This window comes from Trachypithecus francoisi, unplaced genomic scaffold (assembly GCF_009764315.1).
Source record: "Trachypithecus francoisi isolate TF-2019V2 unplaced genomic scaffold, Tfra_2.0 Lachesis_group1, whole genome shotgun sequence".
In the NCBI taxonomy this organism is placed as follows: Eukaryota; Metazoa; Chordata; class Mammalia; order Primates; family Cercopithecidae; genus Trachypithecus; species Trachypithecus francoisi.
This window is the reverse complement of record NW_022681454.1, coordinates 49,487,361-49,504,677: the sequence shown is the minus strand read 5'-3', so window position 1 is coordinate 49,504,677 and position 17,317 is coordinate 49,487,361. Positions and strand designations below refer to the sequence as shown.

Sequence of the window (17,317 nt, the reverse complement as noted above, 5' to 3'; positions counted from 1 at the left end):
TCCAAGTCTTTGCTATTGTGAATAGTGCCGCAATAAACATACGCGTGCATGTGTCTTTATAGCAGCATGATTTATAATCCTTTGAGTATATACCCAGTAATGGGATGGCTGGAGAGAAGAGCTGGGAATATAGTGTTGGCTGCAGGCAGGACAGGACCTAAGCCTGGAAGAACGTCAGTCTTTCTCAGCTTCATGGTGTGCAAATGGAAAGTTCAACCTGAATCGTTTAAGGATTGTCTTGTACTTAGTGGCCACAATGCAGATAGGTACAGCAACCCAATATTCCCATTTTTCAGATGAGGAAACCTAAGTACATGGAAAAGAGCACAAAGCTCATGACACAGAGTCTCCAGAGTCCATGTCACATGACTGTCTAGTACTCTTTTTTAAGAACAGGCGAAGACACTGAAAATCACTTACTTTGGTCCAGGCATGTTGGCTCATGCCTGTAATCCTAGCACTTGGGGAGGTTGAGGCAGGTGGATTGCTTGAGCTTGGGAGTTCGAGACCAGCCTGGGCAACATGGTGAAATGCCATCTCTACAAAAAGTACAAAAACTTAGCTGGGTGTAGTGATGCACATCTGTGGTCCCAGCTACTTGGGAGGGTGAGGAGGGCGGATTGCTTAAGCTCAAGGGGTGGAGGTTGCAGTGAGCCGAGATCATGCGCCTGCACTCCAGCCTGGATGAAAGAGTGAGACCCCATCTCACAAAAAAAAAAAAAAAAAAATCACTTACTTTGAAATTTGAGAAATTACAATGGTGCAGATCTTCTTATACTTTTTTAGAAAGGAAACAACTTCAAATTTATTTCTTTTACCTATATCTCAATTCTTTTCTCCTTATTGCTTCACAACTGTGCCAGTAAAGTGCAAAGAATATCAAAAAGGACATCCACCTCTCTCTTTAAAAAGGCAAAATTTTGATCCTTTATTTTTTTTCATAGACTAAAAGAGCATATTGCTGATAAGAAGAAATTACCCATATTAATTTTTCCGGAAGGTAAGAATGGGTCTGCCTACTGAGCTATAGTTGATAACAATAAACCACCAAAAATGTGTGAGGAACAGAATTGCCATGGAATTGGCAACCTTAGCCCAGATCTCTGCTCTTAAAGGAATGGGATGTCATTCTCTGAGCTATTAATTCCTTGCTTTCTTTTGAAATTTGATAGAAGTCATGTTACCTTTTTAATTCAAAAGTCATTTCTGGGTAGTGAACCGAGAGCAGAATTGTCCATGATTTTAAGGGTTGCATGTATTGAAATTATCACCTGTTGAGAAGAAGTTGTACCCATAGGCCCATAGAGTGTTCAGTAGAAAAGTAAAAGCTTGTTATTAAACCTGCTTAGTTAGAACTATTGGATTACTGCTTTGGCAGGGTTTGGTTTATGATATGGTAGTACAATGCCTGTAATTTTGATATTTTAAATTATTTTATATCAAAATAATTTCTTTTAAAATGTATTTTTAAAATGACTCCCTTTAAAAATATTCATGCTCCTACCGTCACCCCCTTGTAGGAACTTGCATCAACAATACTTCAGTCATGATGTTTAAAAAGGGGAGCTTTGAAATCGGAGGAACCATACATCCAGTTGCAATTAAGGTAAACCAGATACCATAATAAGAATAATAATTATTATTATAAAGATGTTGTATTGGTAATTTTATTTTGGTAGCATTTTAAACTTAAAATTTGCAGGAACGAAGAACACCAGTTTTTGAATGCACCAGTCGTCTGCACTTTACCTCCTCTGCTTTCTCATGCGCTCACTCTCCATCTGTAGATAGATGTATACTGGGTGACTCTCTGTGCCAGGCGCTGTATTTGCTGGTAGTATTAAGTGAAACAGTTGCTGTTCCTGCTTTCATCAGCCTTCTAGTTAAGTGTGGAGACAGATATTTAATAGTCACATAAATAACTTGTTGCTGCGCTCTGTGGTTCTATTTAGAAAAGTAGTCAGCTCTAGTCAGATGTGTTAGCTGGCCTGGTTTACTTTTTTTTTTTTTTAAATCAATTCTATCAAGTGAAGTAACTTCTCTTTTTCCTAGAGTCTGATAAAGCTGTTTGGCCTACCACATTTAAAACATTGGTCACGGATGAGAAACCACCCTTAGTTCATAACTGGGATGTATTTTATTTTCTTTTTTCTCAGTATAACCCTCAGTTTGGTGATGCATTTTGGAACAGTAGTAAGTACAACATGGTGAGCTACCTGCTTCGAATGATGACTAGCTGGGCCATCGTCTGTGACGTGTGGTACATGCCCCCGATGACCAGAGAGGTATTCCTTAGCTAACACTTTATCTAATCAGGTAGAGGCAAGGAGACCTTCACCTGAAAACCTGGGTGTCTCCCTTCTCCACATCATGCTTTTCTGCTTTCTCAGCAAATGAGTCATTTTTTAAATAATGTATTTAGCTCACTTTAAATCAAACCATTTTATATTTAGAGATTCTTTTCCATGTTGGTTTTACAATTGCTCTTGGTTTATTGAACCTACAGATATTATCTTGGGTAAGACTAATAAAAAGTGTGATAAATATATGCACATGGTAAAAAATTAAACAATACAGCACTGCATTTTCTTGATAGAACAAACGATTGATTAAGAATAGAAAGCATTTGAGCTGAAATATGAATCTTATATTTTAAAACAAATATAAATAATTATGAGACGGTATTAAAAACTCGATAAACTAAGATGTTCTTGTAATTTTTTTTTTTTTTTTAAACCAGGAAGGAGAAGATGCAGTCCAGTTTGCTAACAGGGTTAAGTCTGCTATTGCTATACAAGGAGGTCTGACTGAACTTCCCTGGTAAGAGATCTTTCAGAAGTACTATCTTTTTTTTTTTTTTTTTGAGAGAATGCCTCACTCTTTTACCCAGGCTGAAGTGCAGTGCATGATCATAGTTCACTGTAGCCTCGACTGCCTGGGCTCAAGGGATCCTTCCATCTCAGCCTCCCGAGTAGCTGCGACTACAAGTGCTTGCCACCATGCCCAGCTATTTTAAAATTTTTTGTAGAGATGGGGTGTCCCTGTGTTGCTCAGGCTGGTCTCAAACTCCTGGGCTTGAACTCCTGCCTGAGCCTCCCAAAATGCTGGGATTACAGTCATGAGCTACTGTTTCTGGCCTTTTTTTTTTTTAAACTAAAAAAAGTCACTGGTAATAATGTCATTTATCATTCTAGTTAGTTATAGATTTAGCTGAAAGTAATGGTTTCAGAAAGTGGTTTATACATAACAATGGCTTAAGCAAGATAGAAGTTTATTTCTCACTTAAACATAACCAGTCAAGGCTGGTAACAGCTCAATCTGTATTGCTTTACTCTCCCCAATTTGTGCTTCTCTTATGGTCCAAGATGGCTGTTCCAACTCTACTCAGCACGTGTAGCAAATGGCTATAAGGAAGGAATTTTTGAAAGGATACACCCATCTCTAAGAGCACAAGCTGAGAGTTGTATATCCCACTTGTACTTGTATCCATTGGCTAGTACTCAAGTCATGTGATAACACCTCGCTGCAAAGGAAGCTGGGGAATGTAGTCATTGTTCTGGGTGGTCATGTGCCTATCTCACATTTAGGGTTCTTTTTCTGAAGAAGAAAGGGAGAATGGATTTGTGAGTAGGGCAGACATTGGGAGGCAAGGGGCTACTTACAGGCTCATTCATATTTAACTCTAGCTATAACTATATAATAAGAAAATTGAACAACTTGAAAGAAGGAAAATAAGTGAAATATTTTAGTTATGGATCACTATGGTTTTGTTTGAAGAAGTTTGAACGTAGGTGAATGTATTAGTCTGCTTGGGCTGCCAGACAAAATACAGTAGTCCCCTGGGATAATGGGAGATCTGTTCCAAGAGCCCTAGTAAATTCCTAATACGATAGTACAAATCCTATATAGACTATGTTTTTTTTCTTTATGTACATAGCTAAGATAAAGCTTAATTTATAAATTAGTCATAGTAAAAGATTAACAACAATAACAACTAATAAAATAGAACAATTATAATAATACACTGACTAATAAAAGTTTTGTGAATGTGGTCTCTCTCTTTCTCAAAATATCTTAGTATTTTCCCAGGTTGACTGTGGGTAACTGAAACCATGGAAAGCAAAATCTTGGATAAGGGGGGAGTTACTGTACCACAGACTGGGTGGCTTAAACAACAGAACTTTGTTTTCCCACAGTTCTAAAGGCTGGAAGTTTGAGATTAGGGTGCAGCATGGTCAGTTTTTGATAAGGGCTCTCTTCTTGTGTTTCAGATAGCTGCATTCTCCTGTGTGCTTACATGGTCTCTTCTTTGTGCAGGCGTGAAGAGAGAGAGTGCATGTTCTCTAGTGTTTCTTTTTATAAGGGCACTAAACTCATCTAACCCTAATTACCTCCCAAAGGATCCATCTCCAAATAGCACCACATTGGTAGTTAGGGAATTTTGGGGGGGACAAAAACATTCAGTCTATATCAGTGAAGGTTAACTATACCTACATTATAGTGGGAGGTTGAATTATTATTATTATTATTATTATTATTATTATTATTTGAGATGGAGTCCTCTCTGTCACCCAGGCTGGAGTACAGTGGTGCAATCTGGGCTCACTGCAACTTCTGCCTCCTGGGTTCAAGCAATTCTCCTGCCTCAGCCTCCTGAGTAGCTGGGACTACAGGTGTGCACCACCATGCCCAGCTAATTTTTTTTGTACTCTTAGTAGAGATGGAGTTTCACTATGTTGTCTAGGCTGCTCTCGAACTCCTGACCTCAGGTGATCAGCCTCAGCCTCCCAGAGTGCTAGGATTACAGGCATGAGCTCCCTGTCCTGGCGACTGGATTCTTATTTTACATACAGGGTATTAAAGTAGCAGTCTGTCACAAAACAGTCTATACTTCAAGTTCTATGCAGTTAATAAACTTCCTGCTGTCTTTTTTGGTGTTTGAAAAACACTTTGCATGAAAAGTTTATTTGAGGCAATTGTAGCAATGTTTCTAGGAGGAGGATTTGGCCATCTGAGTTAGGCTGTCAGCCAGGAAACCAAGGACCCTCCTGAACCACCAGAGGATGGTTTAAGGTGTCTGCCTCTAGAAGAAGGGCTAGCTAGATATTATACAGTAAGCATTCACTTCACATCATTGATAGGTTCTTGTAGGCTGTGACTTTAAGCAAAATGACTTTATAGTAGGTTCTTGAATAAATAACATCATTTTCTTCAATGTACTTTCTTTATAATGTTGATGAGAAAAAATATTGGGTTTTGTTATAAATCATTTTGTTTAAAGTTACAGTTTCTAAGAACCTATCAATGGTGTTCAGGGAGGACTTACTGTACTCCGTTATGCAAGGGTGGGGAGTATCACTAAAATATTTATCCATTCACATAGCGTGAATACAACTAATTGTGTCCAGGTAAACCAGTTTCTGATATCCATTATGCAAATTAACAAACCACTAATTTCTACAGTGAAAACTCATTTCTAAAATTTGTTATGCAAGGACCTGGTGCAGTGGCTCATGCCTATAATCCCAGCACTTTGGGAGGCTGAGTTGGGTAGATCACCTGAGTTTAAGAATTTGAGACCAGCCTGGGCAACATGGCGAAACCCTGTCTCTACAAAAAGAATACAAAAATTAGCTGAGCGCTGTGGCGCACACCTGTAGTCCCAGCTACTCGGGAGGCTGAGGCCTGAGAATCCTTGAACCCAAGAGGTTGAGGCTGCAGTGAGCTGAGATCGCGCCACTGCACGGCAGCCTGGGTTACAGAGCGAGACCCTGTCTCAAAAATAAATAAATTAATTAATTAATTAAATTTGTTATGCTAATTAACAAAGCTTGAGAAATCGATGGGCAATAAAGATAAAGATAGCTGAAGCTGTGAGTGGCATCTCTTAAAGGCAGCCTTCTGATTAAATGCTGGCTGAAGTATGAGTTCTTGACTAAAAGGGTATATGACTTCAGTTCCATACACCCTGGAGTATGAAACTAACTAGTCCTAAGGCATAGATTAGGACTAAACATTTCTGTTACACTATCTACATTGGAATATGTTAAACTAAATTACAGAATCGTAGCATCATAAAACTATATAAAACGACCTTGGTCCACAAATGTCCTATAACCCATGGTCATATGTGCAGCTGGGTTCCTTTTCCTTATTCAGTTTTTAAAACTCTTTACACACCCTTTATCTTACCTGACACTCAGCCCTCCTGCTTCTACCCTGAAGTCAGTGTCTGTAGTCTCAGACACAGAGGAAGGGAAGAAAGCCTTGAGAGGCAAGAACCACCTAGGGGAGTCAGCCAAGTACGGACTCTCCATCAGAGTGGCTGAACTAAATCTGTCAAAAATGATCCTTAGAATTGTCCAATTTCCTTTTATCAGGCCATATGCAATTGTACAATAAAATTACTTTTAATTACCTAGCCTCTTAAAGAAAAGAAAGTGGCCTCATTGCCTTTCTAGATATATTTGTCATGTACCTATTGGATATGAATTAACATATCTAGATTTTTTTTCATAGATTGAGTGAAAATATAATTTTATGATCTTAAACTGGCTCTTACATATGGCTGCTCCTTTCCTTAAGAACTAAGACCTGCCGCCATCGCAAAGGGGAATTGGGTAAAATTTTGAAGTCTCTAGGGGTGACAAGTCACAGTTTAAGTGCTTAGGGCAGCATGAGGTTTATTGGGTGCTTGGGAAGGAGAGTTGTACAAAATGATGTCATATTGCTCAAGACTTAAATTTTTGCCTGTTTTGGGCTTGGATCTTGTGAAAGGAGAAAGGCCTTTCTTATTTCTTTAGTTGCCTTAGTTCTCACTGTTCAGAATTCAGGTAAGTGCTGTTAATAGAAGAAGCTCATTTGGATAAAAGAGGCTTATGTGGACAATTCTGTGGACCTAACAACGAATTATCATCTTGTTTCATGAAAACTTCCCACAACTGACCCCCCGGATGATTTGTAGATCACAGTCTGTTTTTAAGTTGAGGACTTATTGCTGCGTCTTAGATTTGATTCTAGAAGCCAGAACACTGCATTGGTCTCAAGCAGGTGTCTCTATGGAGGTCAAGTTCTGTACTCATGGCATTGAGTTCACTGGCTAACCTATGATCATTCATCATCATCAGAAAGCATTTGGTAAACATGCATGCTTAACTAGGTTAAAATTAAACAGTCAGAGTATAAAGTAAGCAAGTTCTCAGCCCATGCTCTCCTAGCAGTTAAAATCTAAAACATTAGATTAGGAGCCAGATAGTGACCTATGGGAGTCCAAACTACTCCCAGTAACTCCTTTGTTTCTTTGTGTGTAATCCAAAGAAGGAAAAACCTGCAGAGTTCTTATACCCAGACAGGCACCCTGGAGAGAGTTCAAAGATTTACAGGTTCTGAATGAAGGAATGCTGCTTACATAGGCACTTCTGGTTGAATGCAACTTGTGATTTTGTTGTTTGTTTTATTCTGAGTCTGTTTTGGAATATAAAAGATTATAAATGCTGGAAATATAGTGCTTTGAATGAAAATACAACTTGTTAAACATAGGGTTATATTTGAACAATGATTTATATTTTCTGAATAATCATTTATCTTTAAGAAATTTACCCACACATATACAGTATACCCTTACCGTTTCTTCTGTGTATATTTTAAATTTTCCTACGGTTTTCCAGTAAGAATAGGTAGATGAAAAACCAGTATTTTGTTTTCCTTAAGGAACAATATAGAGAAATAATCCTAGTTTTAATAATCCTTGTTTCAATCCAATTTTTGTTTTTTTTGTTTTTTTGAGATGAAGTTTCACTCTTGTTGCCCAGGCTGGAGTGCAATGGCATGATCTCGGTTCACCACAACCTCCGCCTCCCAGATTCAAGCGATTCTCCTGCCTCAGCCTCCCAGGTAGCTGGGATTACAGGCATGCGCCACCATGCCCAGCTAATTTTGTATTTTCAGTAGAGACAGGGTTTCACCATGTTGGCCAGACTGGTCTCGAACTCCTGATCTCAGGTGATCCACCCACCTCAGCCTCCCAAAGTGCTGGGATTACAGATGTGAGCCACTGCACCTGGCCAATCCAAATATTTAATACACCACCCCTTAACTTCTAAAGAAACTGAGTTGGAGATATTGTTACTTATTTTAACCAAACATCAGAGAGATTGTTGCTTCCTCAAAGCAATGTATATTTGGCAAGTGATAGGGCAGAGACTGAAATCTGGGTCTTCCTGTTTCCAAATCCAGTGTTCTTTCCCTTATTTCATCCCAGCTGCCTAAGCGTCATGGCATCATGCAGCATGTTATTATTAAGTTAACTCTTTTAAATCACCGCTGTAAAGTATCTTTTATGTATTTGTCTTTCTGTTCGCAGGGATGGAGGACTAAAGAGAGCAAAGGTGAAGGACACCCTCAAGGAAGAGCAGCAGAAAAATTACAGCAAGATGATTGTGGGCAATGGATCTCTCAGCTAAGAGGACAGCTGACAGCCTTTAGATCTAGAACTAGCCCTTAGAAATGGAATGGCTTTGTTTTTTGTTTTGTTTTTATGATTGTTAATCTTTTCTACAGAATGATTGTCTCTACCTCTTTATGCCAGAGGCAGAACCTACAGGTGCCCTTTTTGGCTTTTGTTGTTGTTGTAACATTAGCCCCATGGATTGTAAGGTGGTTTACTGAGTTCAGACAGATTCTGCTTTGATAAAATGATGGCGTCACTGTTGACTGAATGAAATATTTGTATAGAAAAAAGTGCTTATAAAATGTGTTTGGAACTCATCGATAGGGTAATTCTCCAAAAATGCCCAAACTCTCTTTTTATAATTAGCCTTGCCACTTTCTTCAGTCACTTAAATGGTGAGATTACACATCGGTGCAAGATGACCATTATGGTTATGTTCTACTGCAAGGTTGAAAGGAAAAATGGAGGATTGTATTTAGGAAAAGGGACAACTTTGTGGCCACCTGCTCTGAAAGTCAAAAGGAAACATAAATTAGTGTTATTAGTATGTTGGAAGCGAAATACTATTTTTCTTTTGCACAGGAATTCTCTGGCCCTGTGAACTCCACCTTGAGCAATGTCACAGATTACAGTTATTTTGCAGGTGAATTAAGCTTCACCAAAGAAAAGTGAGTCAAAGTTAATGTGTATGTGCATTTATATGTAGGCAGCTCATAGAGCACATTTTAGCCAGCAACTGGTAACAAAGAGCTTAGTTTTCCTTGTTTGAATGCTGTAGATCTATACCTAGTACCCCTCCCATCTACTGATTTGTTTGTTTTTGTAACCAAACACATTTTCAGATAGAAGGAGCCTTAAAAAAAAAAAAATCACATTGAGTAACTTCAGTATGAATGAATGAGAGTGTGTGGAGCTACCCCTCACCTTCCACCCCTTTGTGGTTTATTCCCTAATTTTCCCAGTCTCTTAAACAGAAAAAAATGACTGATATAATTACCTTTTGGAAACTGAGCCTTAATTTTTTTTAGAGGGAGAAATAAGTTTTCCTCAACTCACACAACATAAGCAATGTTTGACAGCAATATAATGCCGTTGTAAACTCCTGAGAGTATTGTATCTGTTCTGGTAACCATGTACAGAATGTGAAACTGTCTTATGAATATAAATAAATTCTATATTTCTAAATGTGTATTGCATTATTCCTCCCTCCCTTTTCTGGTTTTGAGTAAGTTAAATTCTTTTCTATTACAAACAAGAGTTTTTTGTTTTTCATTTCAGTGACATAGTTAGATTTTATTGGACTGGAACAAATGGGAAATAAGAACATGAGTCACTGACTCTCTCCCCCCTCCCCCCGCTTAAATCTTATTTTTTAGTCTGGTTATTTGGACTCTGGCCCTGTGAACTCCACCTTGAGCAATGTCACAGATTACAGTTATTTTGCAGGTGAATTAAGGCAATTATATCTAACTAGGTAGGCCTTGCCTAGCACTATCAGTTTCTACTCTTATCTATCTAGCTAGTTGGATTTCATCCCAAAAGAGAACTTGCAGATAGGTTACTCTCATGGCCATCCACCTCTCTGTTCTCACTCTCCCTATTTTCCCTTTGTTGTTTGGTGAAATTTTGCCCCACAAACTCTATTAGGAGTGATCTTGACTGAAAATTAGCAAATCCAAATATGTATGTTGGGTGACTTTCTGTCTTATTTTTTCTCAGAAAAAGGAGTGCCTTTAAAAAAAAATTCTATGTTAATTATGGCATGAATTAATAAATCTATTTCATCAGCCCAGTTCTCAGAAAAGTGTATCTTTCCAAGAGCACTGTAAAAATAGCGATGCTATCATGTATTCACTAGATAACCTAATAGTGTCTCTATCTGAACTTTTGTCTTGTAGGTCTGATTTACACAACTAGTTTTCGGGTTGCTTGAGGAATTGCCATGTTGTTGAAACTATGTTTTTGGAAAGCTGATATTGCTCAGATGTAGTGTATGCTCCTTAGAACTCCTTTTACATTTGCTTTCCTTAATATTATTCCATACCCACTTTAGAGATACTGTGTCCAGAGTTTAGTATTCCTGAGTCTTCCCTAATTGTAAGGCAATATGAAGGGAAGGCAGGATTTGGTGGAAAAATCTCATCAGATAAGCTGAGCTTTCATTGAGCCCTTGCATACATTCATTAATTGAGCCTCAGGTTGCCCTATTTTTATTTCTATTCTTTGTCCTGGGGTCATATTTATAGACAGCAGGTTCTAGGAATGCCAAGGATTTCTAAAATATGCCACATTCTGGGACTGGATGAGCAGCCGTGTGTGAAACAGTAAATATACTTGGAGCGCAGGGGAAATAGTTTCAGATGCCACTATGGGGCAAAGAACAATCTTGGGAAGTTTCCCTGCGTCAACAGACTTTCCAAGGCATAGTCACCTTTGTCTTGGTGATTTGCATGATCTCGGTGCCTATGTTGCAGTTTGCACATTCTGTTGATATTTTAACGTATATGATAAGGGTTGTTGGTTTCTTGTGCATACAAATAACGTATTGTAGTCATGAGGACTGCCTCTTGGCCAAAGCTGCTCTCAGGTTTTTTTTTTTCCTTCAATATGGCACTATTGACCTAAACTGCTTCATGATAGAAAAGGGTAGGTTATGATAGGAGGATAGGCCGGGGGTGGAGGTGGGGTGGAGGGAAGTGGGGAAGGGTGTTGGGGGTGTTGGGGGCAAGGCTGGGATCTGGGATTGATACTGCTAGGGGCCCTAATAAGTATCTTCACAAGAGCTTTGTGTTTGCTTTTGTTTTTTAACAGCTGTTTCTAGTGGATTGGTACTAGATACGATTTTTTAAAAAAATAATGGTTAAGATAATGGGATTAAAGGGACAGAGAGTCATAAAACAAAACATTTTCTTTATTTTTTCTTTTTTTGTTTTTTGAGATGGACTCTCACTCTGTTGTCCAGGCTGGGGTGCAGTAGTGTAATCTCAGCTCACTGCAACCTCCACCCCCTGGGTTCAAGTGATTCTCCTGCCTCAGCCTCCTGAGTAGCTGGGATTACAGACATGCGCCACCATGCCCGGCTAATTTTTGTATTTTTAGTAGAGACAAGGTTTCACCATGTTGGCCAAGCTGGTCTCAAATCGCTGACCTCAGGTGATCCGTCCACCTTGCCCTCCCAAAGTGCTGGGATTACAGGCGTGAGTCACTGCACCTGGCCAATTCTATTTTTTATTACACATTCCTTTTTTAATGATCAGTACATATTTATTATTATTACTACTGCTGTAAGCAAGCATTGAAGATTGGCGCATAATGTCTTCTACTTGCCATATGTCTTTATTAGCTCAGTTCATATTCATACCCCTTTTTATAGGTGATAGATGGTAACTTCTCAATCCTGTGTCTTTTCGTTCAGAATCAGCATTTGTTCCCAAATAAAATAATTTCAGTCATCCACAACACTGTCTTGCAGGCCTATTTTTCAAAATTGGGCAGTCTAGGGAAAGGGCTTTCCTTTGGTTTTGTTGTTTTCTTTCCTCGTGTATAGTGACTGTGCCCAAAATGTAAGGAAAATCAAGAAATTACAAAATATATCATCAAGCTATTCATATTAAATGTAAAACACTAATATTTAAGTTAATTTGTGGCTTGTAAAAACTTTGAAACCTTATATAATGAACTAATGGCACATAATTTCTGAGAGTTTTAATTAGACTTGGTATTTGCAGCATCAGCCTTAGCATACCTATTTTTAAATTATTAATTGATAGATAATTGTGCATAATTATGAGGGACAGTGTGGTATTTTGATACATGTGTACAACGTGTAGTGATCAAATCAACATAATTAGCAAATCCATCACCTTAAACATTTACCATTTCTTTATATTGGAAACATTCAAAATCCTGTCTTCCAGCGATTTGAAAATGTACAAAAAGTCAGGCATAGTGGCTCATGCCTGTAATCTCAGCACTTTGGGAGGCTGAGGCTGGTGGATCACTGGAGATCAGGAGTTCGAGAGCAGCCTGGCCAACATGAAACGCCATCTGTAGTAAAAAGACAAAATTTAGCTGAGCATGATGCCGTACACCTGTAATTCCAGCTACTTGGGAGGCTGAGACAGGAGAATCACTTGAATCTGGGAGGCGGAGGTTGCAGTGAGCTGAGATCACACCACTGCACTGCTGCCTGGGCAACAGAGTGAGACTGTCTCAAAAAAAAAGAGAAAATACACAATAAATTGTTAACTCTAGCCACCCTACAATGCTATATAGAACACCAGAATTTATTCCACTTATCTGGTTATAAATTTGTATCTGTGAACCAATCTCCCTATACTCCTCTTTCTCCTACCCTTCTCAGCCTTTAGTAATCACTATTCTACTTTCTACTTCCATGAGATCAACTTTTTTAGCATCAACATATGAGTGAGAACATGTGGTATTTATCTTCCTGTGCTTGGCTAATTTCACTAACCATTACTGTCCTCCAGCCTCAGCCATGTTGCTGTGAATGACAGGATTTCATTCTTTACATGGCAGAATAGTATTCCATCGTGTATATACACCACATTTACTTTATCCATCCATCTGTTGATAGACACAGGTTTATTCCATATTTTGGCTACTGTAAATAGTGTAATAAACATGGCAATGCAGATATCTCTTTGACATTCTGATTTTCTTTCCTATGGATAAATACTCAGTACTGGAATTGCTGGGTCATGTGGTGGTTCTATTTTTAGTTTTTGAGGAACATCCATACTGTTTCCTGTAACAGCTGTCCTAATTTACATCTTCATCAACAGTGTATAAGAGTCCCCCTTTCTCTGGACCTTTGCCAGCATTTGTTATTTTTTTGTCTTTTTTATGATACCCACTCTAACTGGGGTGAGATGCTATCTCATTGTGGGTTTGATTTGCATTTCCTTAATGATTAATGATGTTGAACGTTTTTTGTAAACTTGATCATATGCATGTCTTCTTTTGAGAGATGTCTATTCAGATCATTTGACCATTTTAAAATCAGATTATTGCTCTTTTCCGTGGCGCCTCGGAGGCGTTCAGCTGCTTCAAGATGAAGCTGAACATCTCCCTCCCAGCCACTGGCTGCCAGAAACTCATTGAAGTGGACGATGAATGCAAAACTCGTACTTTTTATGAGAAGCGTATGGCCACAGAAGTTGCTGCTGACGCTCTGGGTGAAGAATGGAAGGGTTATGTGGTCCGAATCAGTGGTGGGAATGACAAACAAGGTTTCCCCATGAAGCAGGGTGTCTTGACCCATGGCCGTGTCCGCCTGCTACTGAGTAAGGGGCATTCCTGTTACAGACCAACGAGAACGGGAGAAGGAAAGAGAAAATCAATTTGTGGTTGCATTGTGGATGCCAATCTGAGCGTTCTCAACTTGGTTATTGTAAAAAAAGGAGAGAAGGATATTCCTGGACTGACTGATACTACAGTGCCTCGCCGCCTGGGCCCCAAAAGAGCTAGCAGAATCCGCAAACCTTTCAATCTCTCTAAAGAAGATGACCTCCGCCAGTATGTTGTAAGAAAGCCCTTAAACAAAGAAGGTAAGAAACCTAGGACCTCCTGGCTAACCTGGTGAAACCCCGTCTCTACTAAAAAATACAAAAAAACTAGCCGGGCGAGGTGGCGGGCGCCTGTAGTCCCAGCTACTGGGGAGGCTGAGGCAGGAGAATGGCATAAACCCGGGAGGCGGAGCTTGCAGTGAGCCAAGATCCGATCACTGCACTCCAGTCTGGGCGACAGAGGGAGACTCCGTCTCAAAAAAAAAAAAAAAAGAAACCTAGGACCAAACCACCCACGATTCAGCGTCTTGTTACTCCACGTGTCCTGCAGCACAAACGTATTGCTCTGAAGAAGCAGCGTACTAAGGAAAACAAGAAAGAGGCTGCAGAATATGCTAAACTTTTGGCCAAAAGAATGAAGGAGGCTAAGGAGGAACGCCAGGAACAAATTGCGAAGAGATGCAGACTCTCCTCTCTTCGAGCTTCTACTTCTAAGTCTGAATCCAGTCAGAAATAAGACTTTTTGAGTAACAAATAAATGAGATCAGACTCGGGAAAAAAAAAAAAAAGATAAAATCAGATTATTATTATTATTTTGCTCTTGAGTTTTTTAGTTCCTTGTATGTTCTGGATATTAATCTCTCATCAGTGGCTAGGTGTAGTGGCTCATGCCTGTAATTCCACCATTTTGAGAGGTGAAGGTGAGAGAATAGCTTGAGGCCAGAAATTTGAGATCAGCCTGGGCAACACAGTGAGACACTGTCTCTACAAATTTTTCTTTTTTTAATCAGCTGGGCATGGTGGTGCATGTCTGTAGTTCTAGCTACTTGTAAGGCTGACGCAGAAGGATCACTTGAGCTCAGAAGTTTGAAGCTGCAGTGAGCTATGATCACTGCACTCTAGCCTCACTCACTGTGAGACCCTACTCAAAAAAAAAAAAAAAATTCCCTTGTCAGATGATTAGTCCTCAAAAATCTTTTCCCATTCTGCAGGTTGTCTCTTTAATCCATTTATTGTTTTCTGTGCTGTGCAGAAGCATTTTAGTTATATATGATTCCATTTGTTTATTTTTGCTTTTTTCCCTATGCTTTTAAGGTCTAATTCATAATTTTTTTGCTCAGAACAACGTCCTGAAGCATTTTTCCTGTTTTCTTCCAGTAGTTTCATAGTTTTGGGTTTTTAAAGAAGACAAATGTCCTGAAACACTCTTCCTATTTTCTTCTAGTAGTTTCATTGTTTTGGGTTTTTCACTTAAGTCTTTAATCTGTGTCGAGTTGATTTTTATACTAAGGATTTAGTCTCATTTTTCTGCACATGGATAACTAGTTTTTCCAGTACCATTTATTGAAGATACTGTCCTTCAGGCGGATCAGGAGGTCAGGAGATCGAGACCATCCTGGCGAACACGGTGAAACCCCGTCTCTACTAAAAAATACAAAAATCTTGCCGGAAGAGGTGGCGGGCGCCTGTAGTCCCAGCTACTCGGGAGGCTGAGGCAGGAGAATGGTGTAAACCCGGGAGGCGGAGCTTGCAGTGAGCTGAGATCCAGGCACTGCACTCCAGCCAGGGCGACAGAGGGAGACTCCGTCTCAAAAAAAAAAAAAAAGAAGATACTGTCCTTTTCTCATTGAATGTTTTTGGCAGCTTTGTAAAAAATCAGTTGGCTTTAAGTACATGGATTTATTTCTGCATTGTCTATTCTGTTTCACTGGTCTATTTTTCTTTTTATGCCAGTATCATGCTGTTTTAGTTAATATAGTTTTGTAGCATATTTTGAAAGTCAGGTAGTGTGATGCGTACAGCTTTGTTATTTTTGCTAAAAAATGATATGGTTCTTGTTTTTCATTCTGTTGATGTAATGTATCACATTTATGAATTTACATATATTGAGCCATGTTGGGGTCCGCGTGTTTCCTAAACAAAGGAATGAACACACAAGACAACACAAGACAAGACAAACATGGCGGCAGCCCCGAAAGACACGCTCCGCTTTGTTTTATACAGTCATTTGTGGAATGTTACCAAGTCACAAGACACATTGTTGTTTTTCTGACCTTTCCCTGACTCTCTGGATTTCCAAGATGTTTACATATAAACAAGCCCCCAGGGTCTGCTATTTGCAACTGGCTCCTTTGTCCTCCCTGTTTGCAGGGGAGGAATGCCCTGCTTCTTTTGCAAGAGCAGGACTTATCGGGAACGCCCTGCTTCGTTTACAAGCACATAGTCCTCTACAAGCCATCTTTGCATTCCTGGGATAAATCCAACTTGATCATGTTGTATATTTTTTATGTGCTGTTGAATTTGGTTTGCTAGTATTTTGTTGAGGATTTTTGGATCTTTGTTCATCAGATATTTTGGCTTATACTTTTCTATTTTTTACTGTGACTTTGTCTGGTTTTATTATCAGAGCAATGCTGGCCTCAAACAATGAGTTTGGAAGAATTCTCTCCATTTCAACTTTTTGGAATAGTTTGAGAAGCATTGATATTAGTTATTTTTAAATAATTTTGTAGGATTCAGGAGTGAAGTCATTTGGGCCTGGTCTTTTCTTTATTAGGAGATGTTTTATTACTGGTTCAATCTAATTACTTGTAATTATTCTCTTTAGGCTTTTCATTCTTTCTTGGTTCAGTCTCAGTAGGTGGTATGTGTCCAGAAATTTATCTATTTCTGTTAGGTTTTTTCTAACAGAAATTAGGAAGTAGAGTTGTTCATAATAGTCTCTGATGATCCTTTGTATTTCTGTGCCATCAGTTGTAATGTCTTTTTATTTTCACTTCTGATTTTATATATTTGGGTTTTTTCTCTTTTTTCTTAGTCTAGCTATTCCTTTTCAAATTTTATTATTTTGAAAAAGCAGCTCTTTGTTTCATCTTTTTTTTTTTTTTTGCATTTTTTTGGTCTCAATTTCATTTATATTTGCTCTGATATTATTATTTTTTTTTTCTACTAATTTTGGGTTTGGTTAGTTCTTGCTTTTCTAGTTTGTTGGGGTGCATTGTTATTTGAAATCTTTCTACCTTTTTTGATGTATGTGTTTACTGATGTAAACTTCTCTCTTAATACTGCTTTTGCTGTATCCTATAGGTTTTGGGTGTTGTGTTTCCATTTTTATTTGTTTAAATAAATTTTTAAATTTTCTCCTTAATTTCGTCATTCACTCATTGGTCATTCAGGTGCATGTTGTTTGATTTCCATGTATTTGTACAGCTTCTAAACTTCCTCTTGTTATTGATTTTTAGTTTTATTCCATTGTGGTCAGAAAAGATACTAGATGAGATTTTGGTTTTTAAAAATGTGTTGAGACTTTTTTTGTGGCCTAATGTATGGTCAGTCA

The 17,317-nt window shown here is 38.7% G+C and overlaps 2 protein-coding genes across 5 annotated transcripts in view; both read left to right on the top strand.

Annotated features, from left to right (window-relative positions):
* Positions 1-9,634, top strand: part of GPAT3 (glycerol-3-phosphate acyltransferase 3) — a 75,150-nt gene extending 65,516 nt beyond the window's left edge. For 2 of the 4 annotated variants that reach the window (XM_033214200.1, XM_033214201.1), the window contains exons 9-13: positions 945-1,000; positions 1,521-1,606; positions 2,157-2,285; positions 2,741-2,820; positions 8,363-8,919. In XM_033214200.1, coding sequence (XP_033070091.1) covers positions 945-1,000; positions 1,521-1,606; positions 2,157-2,285; positions 2,741-2,820; positions 8,363-8,462 — 451 coding nt within the window. In that variant the 3' untranslated portion in view covers positions 8,463-8,919. Of the gene's footprint in view, positions 1-944; positions 1,001-1,520; positions 1,607-2,156; positions 2,286-2,740; positions 2,821-8,362 lie in introns of all 4 variants that reach the window. The other 2 variants (XM_033214202.1, XM_033214203.1) reach the window with 2 other exon arrangements.
* A 3,839-nt stretch (positions 9,635-13,473) lies between these two features.
* LOC117084893 (40S ribosomal protein S6-like) lies at positions 13,474-14,057 on the top strand. The gene has a single exon (XM_033213315.1). The coding sequence runs from the start codon at positions 13,527-13,529 to the stop codon at positions 14,055-14,057; it is 531 nt and encodes a 176-aa protein (XP_033069206.1). The 5' UTR covers positions 13,474-13,526.
* Positions 14,058-17,317: the final 3,260 nt, after the last annotated feature.

Coding starts and splice junctions, on each gene's coding strand:
- LOC117084893 (XM_033213315.1), top strand. CDS start 13,527: ATGAAGCTGAACATCTCCCTCCCAGCCACTGGCTGCCAGAAACTCATT.